The 17,412-nt window shown below is 43.2% G+C and overlaps 1 protein-coding gene across 18 annotated transcripts in view; it reads left to right on the plus strand.

Moving 5' to 3' along the window:
- Positions 1 to 17,412, plus strand: part of SIPA1L1 (signal induced proliferation associated 1 like 1) — a 366,695-nt gene that overhangs the window by 227,105 nt on the left and 122,178 nt on the right. For 15 of the 18 annotated variants that reach the window (XM_078053858.1, XM_078053861.1, XM_078053859.1 and 12 more), the window contains one exon: positions 2,230 to 4,030. In XM_078053858.1, the coding sequence (XP_077909984.1) occupies positions 2,533 to 4,030 (1,498 nt within the window). In that variant the 5' untranslated portion in view covers positions 2,230 to 2,532. Of the gene's footprint in view, positions 1 to 911; positions 1,055 to 1,109; positions 1,407 to 1,461; positions 1,601 to 2,229; positions 4,031 to 17,412 lie in introns of those variants that run through there. The other 3 variants (XM_036096870.2, XM_036096785.2, XM_036096929.2) reach the window with 3 other exon arrangements.

Genomic DNA, 17,412 nt, shown 5'->3' on the forward strand with positions numbered 1-17,412 from the left:
AATTCTATGAAATATAAGATTTATAAAAACTCATCAAAAAATCTAGGAAGGCTTTGAGATGGTTCTGAAGAGGAGGTCTGTAGTAGAGACAGCCAAGCCTGGGCATTTCCAAGTCAGTTCTATTTATTGTCTTTTAGTGCTGGCTTTCAGTTTCCTCCTACAATGCATACAACTTCACATATCCTAAAAAAGACAGTTCTGCCACAAACTATTTTCTAAGGGAAATGAAACGCGACAAGAATGTCTTTATCCCAGTGGCATTAGTGTGTTGGCCTTTTAGAGACTGAAACCTCTGGGAATAGATTTATTTGGATTTCTGTGAGCTTGTAAGAAATGTTGAAAACATCTGATTTTTATAAGAATCTACTTGGAATTGTTCTTTATGCTAGGGTATTCTTTGTTTGAAAGATATTTCATTGAAATCAACACCCCACCTCCCACCCCCTACCCCAGTTACAAAACAGCTCATAAATTCTAGCTTTGGTTGTCTAAAGATTTTCTTTCTTTGGAGATGGGCTGGAGGTTACTTTGCATTTTGGCTCAGTTGGCTGGTTTTCCTCCCGTTTTCTGTGGAGCACTTCTCGAACCTCAGCTGCGGCCACATGTGCTGCCCCTCTGCCTCTGGAAGCAACAGTTAGCACGTCCTTCCACTTGAAGGCTTGCAGTTCAAGAGGAGCACGCGACGTTTTGAATTGTAAAGGAAATCGGAGCAATCTGAGGGCAGAAGTATCTAGAGAGCTCAAAAGCCAGGTTTAATTAGGTAGCGGTGCAAAGCCTCTATCCCCTTCACAAAAGCGGGGGGAAGAGGAGCCAGAGTGAAAACAATTGGCGTTTCTGGGCCCGGCTGCCCGGCCCGGCCTGGCCCCTGAGCCCAGCTGGAGCTCAGCCGGCCCTGCATTCTGCAGGCAGCGCGCAGTTTCTGAAACTCCCCTAAATGTTCCAGCCTTTAAATAGCAGCGAGCCTTCTAAAACGATGCTGCGTACTGCAAGAGAAATTAAAGCGGCTGCCTCGGAGGCAGGAGGCCGACTAGCGAGCTGCTTAATTATCGTGGAAGTAAGTGCTTGTTACCGCCGAGCGGAGTGCAGCGAGCGCGGGTCGTCCTCGGGGTGTCAGCCGTGATTTGTAGACAATGCAGCCCTGTCAGCGCAGTGCTGGTTCAGCAGCATCCTTCCAAACATGGATTTGGCAAGAATTTAAAGGCCACCTCTTGTGTAATTTGTGGAGCCTTGGAAAAGGGTCCTCTGCCTTTATTTTCAGGATGTGCGCAACCATGCGGGGTTTTGTACTCAGAATGTGTGCCTCTTGCCTCCTGACTGACGGGCTCTCAAGGAAGTTGGTGCTCTTCACCCGTCACCTGCAAGAATGCTAACACTCCTCTGTCGTCTGTCGGGGAAAATATGGAGAGGTCTGTCCAGAGCAGCGTTTTGTTTCTGCTGTCTTCATAAATCAGCACCGGAGGGTGGGGGAGGATGCAATGCGTAAGGAAATGCAGGCGTTTTGTTAATTAGCGGAATATTTCTAGCTTCAAGAGTAGACTAAAGAGAGCTGGGGAAGAGGTGGTGGTGAATGCGGGATTCATCCTGAGATATTCCTCACGGGGTAAGTAATAAAGTGAGGGCAATACAGAGGAGTGCTAATGGATGTAATGGCTCCGGGAAAACCCTGTTTATTTTCTCTCTATTGTATTTGCTCTTGCCAACTCTGTTAAGCGTTTGTAAAGAAACCAAAAAAGCAAGCAGGGTTTTGAAAGATGAAAGATATTAAAAAGTGAGTGTTGCAATGTACTGGATGACATGATTCTTAGTCTTGTTTAAAAACTGACTATACGTTGCTCTAATTAGTGAACTCTGCTGGTCATGTTTCGAACTGGTCAGCACAGTGGTTCGTGATGTTCTACATTACTGGAGGTCACTGGAGCCTGTACTTGGTCTGCACTTGGGGTAGGAGCCTTGATGTCTCGGGACAAGAACCCCACCCCCTCCTATTACATGAAATTAGTTCAGTGAAGCTAACGTGTTAATAGTCTTTCAAGATCTGTATCATTTGATTTTATTCAATGCTTTCACTTTCTTTCAAACCTGCTTTACCAAAAAGATAGGCTGTGAACTGTGACCCACAGTCCATTATTGAGTCTTTTATTTTCATGTGTCTGGTTTTAGCAATTGCATATTTATTTTTAGAGGTATTTATCAAATGCTAATTCTAATTGTCCTTCTTCTCTCTTTTAGAGAAAGCATGGGATTGTGGCAATCACAGAGTCCCAGTAATACAAGTTCCATTCAGTTTTTTCTGAAAGAAAGCTGTCTGTGAAAGCAAAGCAAAGGGAACCATTGTGGATTATAATGTTTTGAAGATCTGGATTTTCAGAGGTTTGGAAATAAGGCGTCATTTTACCTTTTAAATGAAAAAGATTAAGATCTCATGCAACTGCTGTATTTTCTGGAAGCCGTTCTCCAAAAGGGAAGTGCACATTTAAAACTTAGCTATGATGGTCCTTTGTGCAGGGATTTGAGTCTGATTGCTTCTCCATCATGACCAGCCTGAAACGGTCGCAGACAGAGCGGCCCGCTGTCCCCGAAAGGGCCTCGGTTGTCGCCACGGATGGCGCTCCCAAAGTCCACACCGACGACTTCTACATGCGGCGCTTCAGGTCCCAGAATGGCAGCTTAGGGTCCTCAGTCATGGCTCCGGTAGGGCCCCCCCGAAGTGAAGGTTCTCACCATATAACCTCCACCCCCGGAGTCCCCAAGATGGGGGTTAGGGCTAGGATTGCAGATTGGCCCCCACGAAAGGAAAACGTCAAAGAATCTAGCCGTTCAAGCCAGGAAGTAGAAACCTCAAGTTGCCTTGAGAGCCTGTCCTCCAAAAGCAGTCCTGTGAGTCAGGGAAGTTCTGTGAGCCTCAATTCCAGTGACTCAGCCATGCTGAAGAGCATACAGAACACGCTGAGAAACAAGACGAGGCCGGCGGAGGGCATGGACTGCAGGTTTCTGCTGCCCGAAGCCTACCCCAGCTCCCCCAGGAAGGCTCTCCGCAGGGTCCGGCAACGGAGCAATAGTGACATCACCATAAGTGAGCTCGACGTGGATAGCTTCGATGAATGTGCCTCGCCCACCTACAAGACTGGGCCATCTCTGCACAGGGAATACGGTAGCACCTCCTCAATTGACAAGCAGGGAACGTCTGGGGAAAGCTTCTTCGATCTGCTGAAGGGCTACAAAGACGACAAGTCCGATCGAGGTCCAACTCCGACCAAGCTCAGCGACTTCCTCATCACCGGTGGGGGCAAGGGCTCCGGTTTCTCTCTGGATGTTATCGACGGGCCCATCTCCCAGAGAGACAACCTCAGGCTCTTTAAGGAAAGGGAAAAACCACTCAAGCGCCGCTCCAAGTCCGAAACTGGAGACTCGTCCATTTTTCGGAAATTACGCAATGCCAAAGGTGAGGAACTTGGGAAGTCATCGGATCTGGAAGATAACCGGTCGGAAGACTCTGTCAGGCCCTGGACATGCCCAAAGTGCTTTGCCCACTATGATGTCCAGAGTATATTATTTGACTTGAATGAGGCGATTATGAACAGGCACAATGTTATCAAGAGGAGAAACACCACCACAGGGGCATCGGCCGCTGCCGTGGCCTCCCTGGTCTCGGGACCTTTGTCCCACTCGGCCAGTTTTAGCTCCCCGATGGGCAGCACGGAGGACCTGAATTCCAAGGGGAGCCTCGGCATGGACCAGGGAGACGATAAGAGCAATGAGCTGGTACTGAGCTGTCCGTATTTTCGGAACGAGATCGGCGGAGAAGGTGAAAGGAAGATCAGCCTGTCAAAATCAAATTCTGGTTCCTTTAGTGGGTGTGAAAGTGCCTCCTTTGAGTCCACGCTTAGTTCCCATTGCACAAACGCAGGAGTGGCCGTACTTGAGGTGCCCAAGGACAGCCTCGTGCTGCATCTGGACAGGGTGAAGAGGTACATCGTGGAGCACGTGGATCTGGGCGCATACTATTACAGGAAATTCTTCTATCAGAAGGGTGAGTGGAGATCCTGTAGCGTGATGGTTAAAATAGTTAAATGTATTTGCTACCATTTATGTCTTTTTGCGTTTTTGAGTTACTTCCTCCTTTCAGGCATAAAAATGTATATTTAATATTAATGGTTTTTTTAATTTAGTGGATGAAATTGTAGTCTTTGTATAAAAGACTTGCTCTGTTACCTTGAGAGATAAATGCCATGAAGTTGAAAATATTTTAAAGATAGCTTTTTTTTATAAGGACTACAAAAACAATGCTGCCTTTTCTTAGCACTTTTATAGTTAGTACAGAACCATTTCTTTTCTGCCTCAATGTTCTCATCGGTAAATGGGGCTTACACATTCCTATCCTTTTGATAGGAATTTTAGTGAACATTAATTACGTTATTTGACAAAAGTTGCAGGGCCAATAAGTCTCAGGCAAGAGTCAAATCTAGGTCTTATAGAATGGGGTAGAAAAGGGGCTGAAGAGATAAGTACCCTTAACATGTTGGTAACTTCCTTTTTAGTCTTTTCTGTTTTGTGTGTGGGGGGGGAGGGATATATATTTTTGGATTGTACTTTGTTTCATCTCCTGCTTTTAAGAAAGGCCCTGTGATTTACTGAACAACAAGTAGTTTAACAAAGTCTTAGGAGAAATCTAATAATGTTTTTGAGCCACATTATTCATTGAAGAGTGAGCTTAAGTCCACAAGTACCCAAGCTGAGAAACAGGCTGCTCGCCAAGGAAGGACCCACACTGTGGTCCATTAGCTAGCTCAGGAGTCTCTGCAGCCTGACCGAGTGGTCCCCTGGATGCAAAGTACTAGAGCAGTTTGACTTTCCACATACTGCTTCGGCGTTTTTGCATCTTACTTAGACTTCTTCTTCCAAATGAAGTTCCACTTCTAGTGCTCCTGGTAGCTGTATTACATTGTTCACATTGGTCATTACATGATAGACTGTATTCACAAGGGTTTATTGACCGTAAGAATCTTGTCTTGTTGCTGAGTATCCATGTCTTCTAAATGTCTGTCATAAATACTTGACAACATGATAATGAAAATCCCATTTCCACTTTTAAGCAGTCGATGTTTTCTCAATAATTTTATGGAGTTCTGATTTTGGAAATCACCTTTTCCTTATATACGGTCCTATATACCCTGACAAGGCTTCTCAGTGTTGCCATCTTGGCATTTGGGCCAGGATACTTCTTGGTTGGAGGGGGCTGTCCTGTGTGCTCTGTAGGATCAGATTAGCCGCAGCCCCGCCCTCTACACCCTGAATGACAGTAGGTACCCCTCCCTCCGTGGCGACGGCCGGAAGTGTCTGCAGGCATCGCCAAATAAACGGCTCTTGGGAGGTGAAGTCGCATCCGCTGAGAAGCCCTGCTTTATTGTACCCGGGGACGTGTTCCACAGGGGCTCCTGAGCTGTTGGTGGGGGCCATCTTGCTAAAAACAGACACATTAAGAACATACTGGTGATAATTTTACATATGTAGTAGTGGGCACTTTATCCATTAGGCAGTATAATAATATTAATGAACAATTTAGAGCACTTACTATGTACCAGGAACTTTTAGTAAGTATTTCCTATGGCCTGCATTTTTCTCCTTTCAACCTCAAAATGCCCACTGAGGTAGGATCCCGTCCGTGATGGCATCTCCCAGACGAGAAGACGGGAGCTTACAGGTTAAGTGGACGTAAGTGGAGCTAGTAGTGTGGGAGCCCGGATTCCACTTCTGCTTGTCTCACCGGCGTCCTGTTCTTAACCACTGTGCTCTTCTCTCTGCTGTGTTAGACTGAAGGGAAAGAGGATGTTTTTATGTTTAAATCTGGTAGAAATTTGTATGGCATAAAAAATTTGGACATCTATATTCCAGAGGAATCCAGCTTAGATCATAACATTTCATAAATTTAAAAGCCACTAATCCAAAGTCGTTTCTAATTTGAAGCGTGGAAAATACCCTCTTATGCAGCATAATTGGAACTGGGTTAATTGAAAATACCAGTTAAAAGTAGGGAACCTTTAAAAGTTACACATGCCCAATATATTTTATTTTCACTAAAATATGTAAGAATGTACTTGCCAAACTCTTGTGAGGCCGAGGGTTTTTCTTTAACAGTGATCGTACTATTTGGAATTTGACGTTGTATTAACAGTATAAAACTCTAAGAGCTACAGCCGACCAGCAAAGCAATCCAGTCTTACAGAATCTTAGGTTTCATTTTTTTTCTCCTTTTTTATAGTTGTCTTGCCCACTTCTAATCCAATAGCTTTCTTCTTAGTGACTTGCTTTTATTAAGTCTTTCTAAAGCCTTCAGCTTAGTTTTTAATAGAAACAAGATTTATCTTTAATACTCGTATTCCATCAGCTTTCATAATATTTAATTAAATTTCATAATTACAATAACAAGTCAACTGGCATAAACAGGTTTGGGAAGAGACCGCCTGACTCTGTCAGCATGAAGTCCAGCTGGTGGGAACAAAGTGTGTGTGGCCCTGGAGAGGGCCTGCCTGTGTCCTTGGGCATTCATCATTGTGCTGGACGGAGGGAACTCAGAGCAGTAGTTAATCCAGGAAGTTGGTCCAGTGGGAAGCGGTTTCAGAGTGCCTGCTGTGTTTTCTTGGGCCACACAACTTAGAATTTTCAAATCAGGCAGGTCATTTGTCACAGTATGGTAATAAACAACAAATTATGGCTCCGAGTAACCTCATTTGAAGCTGAAATGAAGCCCCCTGAAGTATAAATACTTAAAAAGTTAGATGTCTGTACTTAGTCACCATATAGGGTATGGTTAAAGTATTCTCTTATAGTTTTTACTCTACAACTTGATTCGTTGAGATTCATGGGCTAACTCCTTTTGTCCTGATCAGAAACTGAAAGCGAGTCCTCTTGTTGAAGGAGTACATCGATGTCAGGTGCATCAGGGTGTAACGCTGCTGGCCTGGCTGTCAGTCCAGCCTCTTCATGACCAGATACTTGGCATTCTGCTCTTTAATGCATTCCTGACTTCATGTGGCTAAGTCTGGGGGCGGGGGCTGGGGCTGGGAGTTCCCTTTCTTCAGGTATACTCTGTAGTCAACATTATATGTAAAATTTAATTATGTTGGGCTCGTGAAACTGCAGTCCCTCTCTGATACCATACTGTTGTTATGCAGGTCATTATTTTGAGAATTTCGGCTACAGAGCATATCTGACTACACCATGTAAGCCCACTGTTTGCACTTATTAAAATGAGCACCACACCATCAAGGTTCTGCTCCCCACCCCTTTCTCTTGACCGCTCCCCTTTGCTGGTTTGCTAGCGTGCTGGACACTCACCCAAGGTTCAAGGACAGGAATAATATAGTTAACATTTATTGTGTCCTCACTTGGTGTTTTATGTGGACTTCCTCACTTAATGCTCTCAGGACCCCGAGGCGAAGCGGTCATCGTGATGAGTGCAAGTGATGCAACCACAGCCTTCCTAGAGAGACCCAAACCAGGCAGAAGGATAGCATTAACATTAATAGGGTCATCTCCCCTTGACTCCATATATGTATTTTGTGTTTAGTTTTTATTTAGATAGTCACCGTGATGGAGGTACCCACGAAGTTTGTAAGTGGAGAAAACTGTTAAAGTTACGATGTTGCCTAGAGCCAGCATGGCTTGTTTAGGAGGAAACTTTCCTAGCCTTTGCTCACCTCACTTTCTGTGGCCGTATGGGACTTCTCCAGTTTTTGCTCCGAGTGTGCAGTTGTCTGTGAGCCCCATTCAGAGTGATGTGTTTGTGGAAAAGCGGGGCCCACGGTCTTGGCAGTGGTGTTTGTTGCTCCACTGGTCGAGAGTGTTGATAGGCTGGTCTCTACGTCAGGTGGGGTGTCCCTCTCAAAGTTGCTAGAGATGCTGTGTCAGCAACAGGCCTCTCCCTACTGCCCAGTGGCCGGAAGAAACTGCCATTATCTGGTCTGAAGCTCATCTGAGACTAGTTTTCCACTCCTAATGCTTGTATATCTAATTATTCTTCTGATAATGTTAAACCATCAGATTTGATTGTTTTCAGAGGTGCGCACACGCACACACACACACACACACACACACACACCAGTTCCAACAGTATGCTGGGCCCCAGAACTATCACTTGATAGTTGGATTTCAGATACTCTTGTAATGTCCAGTTTTCTTGATAAGAGGGTGAGAGGTAAATAATCAGCCATCTTTAGCATCATTTCTTCAGAATATATGCCTTAACTTCATGCGTACTTGGAAGTGACAGTTTTAGCAGTCTGATCTAGTCTCAATTTTGCTCTCAAGAGCTAGTCTTGAAGCTCGAGTTTGTTAGATGAGGTCAAGTAGCTGTTGAGAAGTTTTAGTGGATTATACTGTGGTGTGTATAGATCATCAGGGAACACCATCCAGCTAAGCTTATTTGGAAAATCTGTGTTTAGTTTGTTTTTTAATCCTCCTATAAGTACTGCAACATTAAACTTGAGAAAGTTGGGTTGTCTTGTAGTTCAGAGTTCTTTAAGGATAATTATGCTCTTTAGTGTTTTGATGTGGACGGTTTTATTTTTCGGGGAGGTGGTAAGCCAACAAGTCTGCTTCACTGAACCACGCTGTGCTCTGTGTTCCTGAACTAATCAGCTAATTTTGGCCAACATTAATAGGGAAAGATTTTATAAATGCATAATAATTCATTGTTCTAATACCCTTGTTTTTTATTTTTCACTGAGATCACGTAAACTGTATATGATTGGCTTGAAGGTAGCTCTCTACTTAGGTAGCCCTTTCAAGGAGAGTTTGGGCACTAAATACCTTCTTGAGCTAACCAGGAGTGTGACTTGCTACCGTCTTTTTATCTGCTCAGGGCTTCCAGAAGCAAGGAGGCCATTAGGTATGGAGGTTTGCATGTTTGCTCTGTTGAAAACGGTCTTCTTCTTTCTCGGCTGTTATCTCCTGAATTTTAACACTGGTGATCTGGACTCTGATCTGTAAGGCATTCAGGATGCCGTATTACCTGAACCATCTCAACCCAGAGGTTTGTGGAAGTTGGTTAAAAGGGTATGTGCCTTAGCTCTTCCTCCCTCTGTTTTATTTTTAAATCAAGATAAACCATCAGAGGTCGCATTTGTGCAAACACTTGACTTTATTCAAGGTCATCTTTTTAAGATCCAGTCATATAAAAACAGGATTTGTTGTTGCAGTAGAACTGGTGATGAAGCGTTGCCCATTATGTCATTAGCCCCTTTGGAAAGTTCCATGTGAGAAATTTATTTTATGATGTGATGCCAGGACTTGTTTTCTGGTAGCTACTGAATGCCTGCTTTCTGGTGATAGGGGTGCTTTATCGGTTTGCTTCTTTTGTTGACTGTGTCTCCTGTTTTACTTCAGCTCCCACAACCACATTTGATTCTCAACTATGCAACCTTCATTATTAACACATTGTTTCCACTTGCATCTTTTATTTCTAGTTCATCAGCATGATTTATATATTTCCTTTATAATTACCTAAAAAAATTCTCTTTGGAAAAGATAATTAGCATACATACACTTCTTTCCAAGGCTTACTCCTCTTTCCTTTCTTTCCTTTTTTCTTTCCCTTCTTTCTCTTTCTTTCTAGTGGGCTCCATGCCCAGCATGGAGCCCAGTACAGGACTTGAACTCGCGACCCTGAGATCAAGACCCTGAGATAAGACTGAGATGACGTCAAGAGTTGGAAGCTTAACTGACTGAGCCACCCTGGTGCCCCCTAGCTATCTTTCTCACCAGCTGTCACCTGCTTCCACCTGGATGGCTGTTGAGTTGACAACTCAAAGCCATGCATACAAATGTTGACTTCTTAGTTTTTCCTCCCTAAACAAGTCTCCCTCATCACTGCCCTCTTGCTGTAAGTGCCACTGGATCATCAGTTACTTGGTTTTGAAGCACTGAAGCTTCTTTGATGCCTCTCTCCCCTTGTCCACCTCCGATCAGTTGGGAGGGCCCCTTGAGTCTACCTTCAGATCGCTGCTAACTTCCTGTTCTGTCCTGTTCCCAGTGCTATAGCTGTAGGCTCTCGTTGCCTCCTACCCAAGTTCTAGCACAGGTGTCTTAGTCTCTCCATCTCTAGTCTGCCGTACTCAAAATCCAACCTCTTGCCTTTGCCAAGTATAATCCAACCTTGCAATAGTGTAAATTTATATTATATCATAAACTTAATCCTGTAACAAATATGTAAGTTGAGTCCTCTGAGAAGCCGATGTTGAGACGGTATAGGCTTTCAAGTGTTTTGTTTGGGGCTTGGGAGTGATGCCTGGGACAGAAAAAAGGGGAAGAAGCAGAATTGAGCAGGGAAAGTCTTCAGTCCATGATGCAGATGTGACCCCTGAAAGGAAAAGAGCAGAATTGGACACGGGGAGCCTCAAACCACGATGCAGATCTAACAAAGTCCTAGTCAATACAGTGGCGTGAAGAGTAAGCTTTAGAGGAGTCCTGTGTTGGGCAATAATGTCCAGGCCCTCTTAGCCGCAGCATGCTCAGTTTGTGGATGGGGGCTGTCAAGGAAGAGACTGGCTGGGTTGGAAAACTGTAGCAGATCCAAAGATGCTACAGCCAGAGACTTTCAACTAATTGCATTTCTTGTGGCTGAATCGGTTGCAAGCCCTTTCTGGAAGGGAGACCCAAGTGTTGCACGTCCATGGCTGCCACGTAGGCATGAATGCCTACATCATGCTTGGTGAGGTGTGGGGCACTGGAATGGTAAGCGAAACAGACCACTGTCATGGAGGGCGAAGGACACCGACAATAAACAAGTCACACAAAAGTATACATATGCTTATTATAAAAATTAATAATACAGAAGTGGAGAAAGTAATCGTTCTCCTAATTCCAATAATTTGGCTTATAATCTTCTATATCTTACACACAAATTTATTATCCTATTTAGTCTTAACAAGAGTGTTCTTCATGTTTTTAAAGTAGTTTTAAAAATCAACAAGTAGAGGCGCCCGGGTGGCTCAGTGGGTTGAGCATCGACTCTTGGTTTCAGCTCAGGTCATGATCTCATGGTCCTGAGATAGAGCTTGGAGTTGGGCTCTGTGCTCAGTGGGGAGTCTGTTGGAGATTCTTTCCCTCTCCCTCTGCCCCTCCCCTCGCTCACATGGGACCCGTTCTCTCTCTAAAAATATATAAATTAAAAAAAAAAAAATCAAGCACACATGGGGCACCTGGCTGGTTCAGCCAGTACAGCATGTAACCCTTGATCTAGGGGTTATGAGTTCAAGCCCCATGTTGGGCATAGAGCTTACTAGGGAAAAAGTACATATTTATATCTTCATTGATTAAATAGTATTGATTAAGCATCTACTCTGTGCCGTCTGCTGTGCGACAGAAGCGCATGCACCTGTCTTCCTGGTGTTTGAAGTCTGCGATTGGTGCTCTTGAGACAAACGAGAAACATTTGAGCGTTATGAGAAATAATTGAGAATCATGAGACATAATTCAACCATTATATTTTTTTCTGAATAGTTTTAAAAACCTACAATCTATTTTTTTCCCCCTTTCTGGAGTCCATTGAGATGGATGGTGGAACTTCTGAATTTATCCTCTGTGCTTTTCTGTTGTAATTTCAGTTTCTTTTTGTTTCTCTTCTGTATTTATTTTATCTCCTGGACAAGGGATTGGTATGCACCTCTCTGCATCCTCTTATTTAGGCCTTTCACTTATGTCAGCAATTGTATATTTAATCCCCAGGATCTCATTATTTTTGTTTCCCTATAGTTATGTTTGGTAATAGCTTATCCTTACTTTTTATACCTCACATTCCTCCATTGCTATTCATTAGAAATTTCTTCTCCTAAGTTCTTTGAATGATCTGTATCTTTTGGGTTGTATTTTCTGTTTTCTCATTTTTCTCTCTCATGCTAATATTGGTTTTCCTTAGTTGTTGGTGATCTTGTTTATGAACCAAGGCCTGGAAGATCAGTGCAGGCGGCAGGCTTCCCCTCAGCACTGTGCGTCCCTTTCCCCAGCCAGCCTCGCCAGACATGGACAGGGAGGACAGAGGGCTAGTGCCGAAACAGTAGTGCGACCTCCTAACACAGAAATGTCCCTGGAGCATGAGAGGGTATGGACCATGGTGTAGGATGGGACCCACATGGGTGCCAGCATGGGGCAGACTTTGTCATGCTCCATTCCCGCGAGGAGCTGCCTTTCCTCTTCCACCTCCGTGCACGCATGTCATGTTCTCTTCCTCTCTTACCCACCTGACCGGCTCCTGCCTCTCCTGGGCCTTCCCGGAGCACTGCCCCAAGTCGCCCCATGCCCTTGTTTCTGCACAGCGCTTCCTGTGATGCGCTGGTTCGTAACCAGTCTGTGCAGGCCTTGAAGGCCGGCACCCCAGCCTAGGCAGGCTCCGTGAATGTTCCGCAGTTGAATGAATGTTCCATGCGGATGTGAAGTCTAAGATTTATTGAGTTGAGTGTGTCCCATATTTATAGCATCAGGGAGAGGCCATGAGGGCCCTCTTTGTGCATGACCTCGTGTTCCACTGCAGACCTGAATAATATGTGGCAGTTCCTTTTCCTCTCTTTTCAGGAAATGAGACCACAAACAGGTCTGTGTGTGGTCAGGGTGGTTTAGTGGGAATTAACCAGGACCACCAGCTGGTCCCCACAGGCCAAGAACACCCGTATTGAGACTGAATTTTACTATTATGAACTGTATTAGACATGACCAATAGATGCCAGAATCAGTGAGTGACAGGTGAGGAGAAGCAGGATTTGCATAATCTCAAAGTATCTCCCCAAAGGTGTTTGTAAACCACAAAGAGAAAGCTAGGAACTGGCAGATGCCACCTTAATGGAGTTGAATAAGGGTCCGTACCTGGGACCCCAGGAATTGATGCACTGGGAAGGTGACATTTCTGTGGCTCTCTTGCCCAAAGTACACACCCTTAGTCCAAGCACGTGAGACCACCAGGCAGACCCCAGTGGATTGGGAAATACGAGCAAAGAGCAAGTAGCTGTCACAGACTGCAGGGGACTAAGGAGAAATAACTAAGTACACCATGGGATGCTGAATGGGATTTCAGCACAAAAAAGGCCCAGTGGAAACCCTGTTGGAATTTGAATAAAATCATTAGTTAATGGGATTGTCCCAGTGTGAATTTCCTGGTTCTGATCATGATAATTGTACTGTTATGGAGTCACAGAAGATGTTAGCATTGGAGGAGGCTGGGTCATGGATCTATGGAAACTCCTGTACCATTTTTGCAGCTTTTCTCTAAGTATAAAGTAGTGAAGATGAAAAGTAAAAAAAACAAACAAACAACAAAAAAAACCTCAGGTGTAGTCAATTACGGTAGCTAACATAGGAGCCATCCACTTGGGAAGTGGGGTGCTTCCCCAACTTCTTGTATCAAAGTGTGTCAGAATGACTGCCATGCTTACAGATTCCCATACGCTCTTCTCTTTGCTGAGTCAAGGGAAGAAGGGCTCTTCAGATCTATTATTTCAGTACAACTTGACACGTAATAAAAAGCCTGTCTCACCTATCTTCCAAACGTGTACCTCATTATAACTTTAGACACCCAGTGAACCCTTCATCCTGAGCTCCTAAATCAGATGCTCAAGAAATATTTGCTTTGTTGTATCAGTTCCTTTCCTGAGCTTCTTATGGAGCCCCTCCTCTGTATATGGAGGCCATTCATCTGATCTTCGGGGCAGCAAGAGACCTCTTCTTTAAGTTTTTATGTATGTATGTATTTAAGAGAGAGAGAGAGAGAGAGCGCGCACATGAGTGGCGAGGGAGGAGCAGAGGGAGAGAGAATCCTTAAGCAGACTCCGTGTTGAGCAAGGAGCCTGACACGGGGCTCCATCCCACCACCCCGAGATCATGACCTGAGCTGAAATCAAGAGTAAGGTGCTTAACCAACTGAGCCACCCAGGCGACCTCTAACTGCTTTCAAGTCAAGTGGAAACAATTGTTGGCAGAAGAGCATCAGCAGAAGCAACGTCTGCAACTGGTGTAGGCCTCCAACAAGTCTGTGGGCTGTGCTGTTTTTTGAGACACACTGCATTGTCCCTGACCTCCTGGGCAGCAGTGACTTCTCGCTTGACTGCATTTCTGACTATCCCTGAGGGACATGATTCCAGATCCTTCAAAAGCATTTTTAGGTAGGAAGACCTCTTGCTGCAGTATCCCTGGTAAGGAGGGACAAAGAGTGTTTTAAGTATAAAAAAGTTGACTTAAGAGATGGTGTTTCATTGTAATTTCTCTCATTTAGATGTTAAATACATTTTTTTTTTTTTTCTGAGCTGGCATTTGAATTAGTATTAATATTAAAAGTAAAGAGTTACACTAATATGCAGCCTTTTAAAGTTTTTTTATACTCACTGGCCATTTACAAACCAAGTACATTTTTTTTATACTTTTAAAAGTCTTCCCATTATAGAAGTTACATATATTCATTACAGAAAAATTAGTAACTATAGAAAATTAGAAAATTAATCTTGTGGGATTACTAGTGATTTTATTTGTTTCATCTTTTTAATACATGCCTATTCATGTTTTCAGTAAGATAGGATCATTAGATACAGTTTATAAATTTTTTCATGACTCCATAATTGGCTGTGCCATCATTTATTTAAAGTTTTCCAGCTGCTGCAAATTCAGGTTTTCCAGTTTTTCATTATTATACATAATGTTTATATCAGATATTCCTAAGGTGGGTTTTTTTTCCCCGTTTGACCTCTTTGGCAGTTGGGCAAAACCTATGGTTTCACCTTAGAATAATTTTTTTTTTTTTTTTTAAGATTTTATTTATTTATTTGAGAGAGAGAGAATGAGAGAGAGCACATGAGAGGGGGGAGGGTCAGAGGGAGAAGCAGACTCCCTGCCGAGCAGGGAGCCCGATGCGGGACTCGATCCCGGGACTCCAGGATCATGACCTGAGCTGAAGGCAGTCGCTTAACCAACTGAGCCACCCAGGCGCCCTAGAATAATTTTTTTTACTCAAATTAGAATAATGTTTTTAAGTCCATAAAATAAAAATACAAAGCATATTAAAATACAATTGCAAAAGTGTTTAAAATTTTGTGACATACCAATAAATATGTTTCTTTCTTCTGTGTTAACAAAATGATCTAGTATCAGGTCTGATAACTTTCAGAGTAGTGATGAGCATAATTGACATTTTGATATGTCTGCAACAACTATCACGTGACACGAAAATATCTGTGGTTTCTTTTGGTGTCAAAGTCACATGCACTGCTAATTGTACTGTAGTTTGTTGCCTGTTTGTCATTGATAGAAATGCTACATTTTGTTTAGAAGTTGGTGAAAATAAAGATACATATTTTTTTCATTCAAGTTCGTGGGCCCCCTAATTTCTATCCATAGATAAGATTAAAAACCTCTGGCCATACGTAAATCTTGTTATGTAACTTTCCCCCCATATACCCATAAGGTAGAGTCCTGTAAATCTAATGATGTGAAATTTACGGGAACCTTGAATTTTTACTGCCTGGTTGTTCTTAAGAAAGCATAGACCGGAAAGGTCTGCCTGGTATGTTGAGATTGTACAATTGAACACTTTCTTGCCTATTTGGAATACTTATAGTTTATATTTTTGAATACTTACTATAGGCCCAAAACATTTTTAGTTCTTTTAATCACTAGTGAGCTTGAATTTTTAAAAGCTATAATTATTGGCTAGTTGTCATAGATAATGACCAATAAAAATTCCCCCATTTTGATCCTATTACTCTTTTTTTTAGGTTTTTTTTTTTTTAAGATTTTATTCATTTGACAGAGAGAGACACAGCAAGAGAGGGAACACAAGCAGGGGGAGTGGGAGAGGGAGAAGCAGGCTTCCCGTGGAGCAAGGAGCCCGATGCGGGGCTCGATCCCAGGACCCTGGGATCATGACCTGAGTCAAAGGCAGATACTTAACGACTGAGCCACCCAGGCACCCCTGATTCTATTACTCTTTATTTTTCCTTTGTTTCAAATAGTTTTCTTTGTGTTTTTTTCCCTTTAATCATTTTGATGCAATTTATTAATGTCAGCATAACTTCATATTAAAAAATTGGCAAGTTACGGGGCTATTGTGGGCTGCTCAGTCACATGCTCTTTTAAGCCCCACCACTTTGTGCAATTTTGGCAAGTAGACCACCCAACTTTTTAAGAATTACCTATGGAAAAAAGAATTGGAACTTCAGAGCACTCTGTACTTTGTAAATGTGCACAATTACTCTTATGCAACAATAATTATAAGCTTAGTGGAGTGCTTTGGGACAGAATTCTGGCATGTGGCCAGTCCTGTGTAAATGTCCCCATCCATTACCCTGACCTGCTTTTGATTATGATGCAAAGTCCTGGGCTATTTAGTTCTCATGGAACCTCCACCCTTATAATTAGGATGAGCCCTTTGGGGACCAGAGACTATCTGAGTGGTGCACTTCTCGGAAAGAACCATTCTTTAAAAAGTTGGCCTCTTATTACCTCTACTTTGCCAAACCTGTGTTTCATTTTTTAAAAGCAGAATATGCTACTGTTGCTTGCTTGCTTTCTTTTTCTTTCTTTCCTTTCTTTCTTTCTTTTCTCCTAACTTTAGATCTGTCCTCTCTTTCTAACCTTGTTACTGGGAAAACCGAACATCGGAACAACCTGGCCCTGACAGGCAGAGAGGAGCAGCTCTGCGGAAGCATGTGGGTCCACGACACTACCATGTAGCACGCTTGTAGCCCAGCAAGTAGACTGTCCTAGGAAAAAATAGCTTAAAGTACTGAAAATGGGGAAATAATTGTCATTGTCAGTTCCATTCTTTGACCTGCTGACATGGAGGGAGGCCCAAGTCTGTCTGCTCAACACTAGTATCATCAGGGGCCCCTTCTGCAGCGACTTAAGATGCCTTTTCTAGGGACAATGGAAGGGTTTTCGTTTTTCCTTCTGCACAGTCGATTGGGGTAACCAAGATGAGAACAGGACCGTTTTTGTGACATTAGCATATGTTGCTATCACAGTGCCCGCAGCAGAGTATGAATGTGTCCACTCCAGCCAGCCCCGGTTTTCACTTGAGAAATGTGGATGCTAGTTTGTTAGGTGTGAGATAGTAGCTACGTTTCATTTGCTTTCTCTTTCTTTGTTTGGTGTTTCCTGTGTCTATTTTCCTTATTTAAATTTCTCAGTTACCCATTTTAAAGAAACACTTTAACTTTACAAATTATTTATAAAAAATGTATTTTTGTTCATAATTCTGCACAGTGCAGATTCTGCTGGTCTCCCTAGAGAAATGTACAACTGAAGTATTAATATAGAGTCTGCAAATACTGTGAAGAGCAACACAAACGATCCAAAAATTGCTGGTTGAACCCTGTAACTCCTGTGATTGTATTTTTCCCTTCCCCCTTTACAGATAAAATACCAGGCTTATCTTTT

This window comes from Halichoerus grypus, chromosome 8, assembly GCF_964656455.1.
Source record: "Halichoerus grypus chromosome 8, mHalGry1.hap1.1, whole genome shotgun sequence".
Lineage (NCBI taxonomy): Eukaryota > Metazoa > Chordata > Mammalia > Carnivora > Phocidae > Halichoerus > Halichoerus grypus.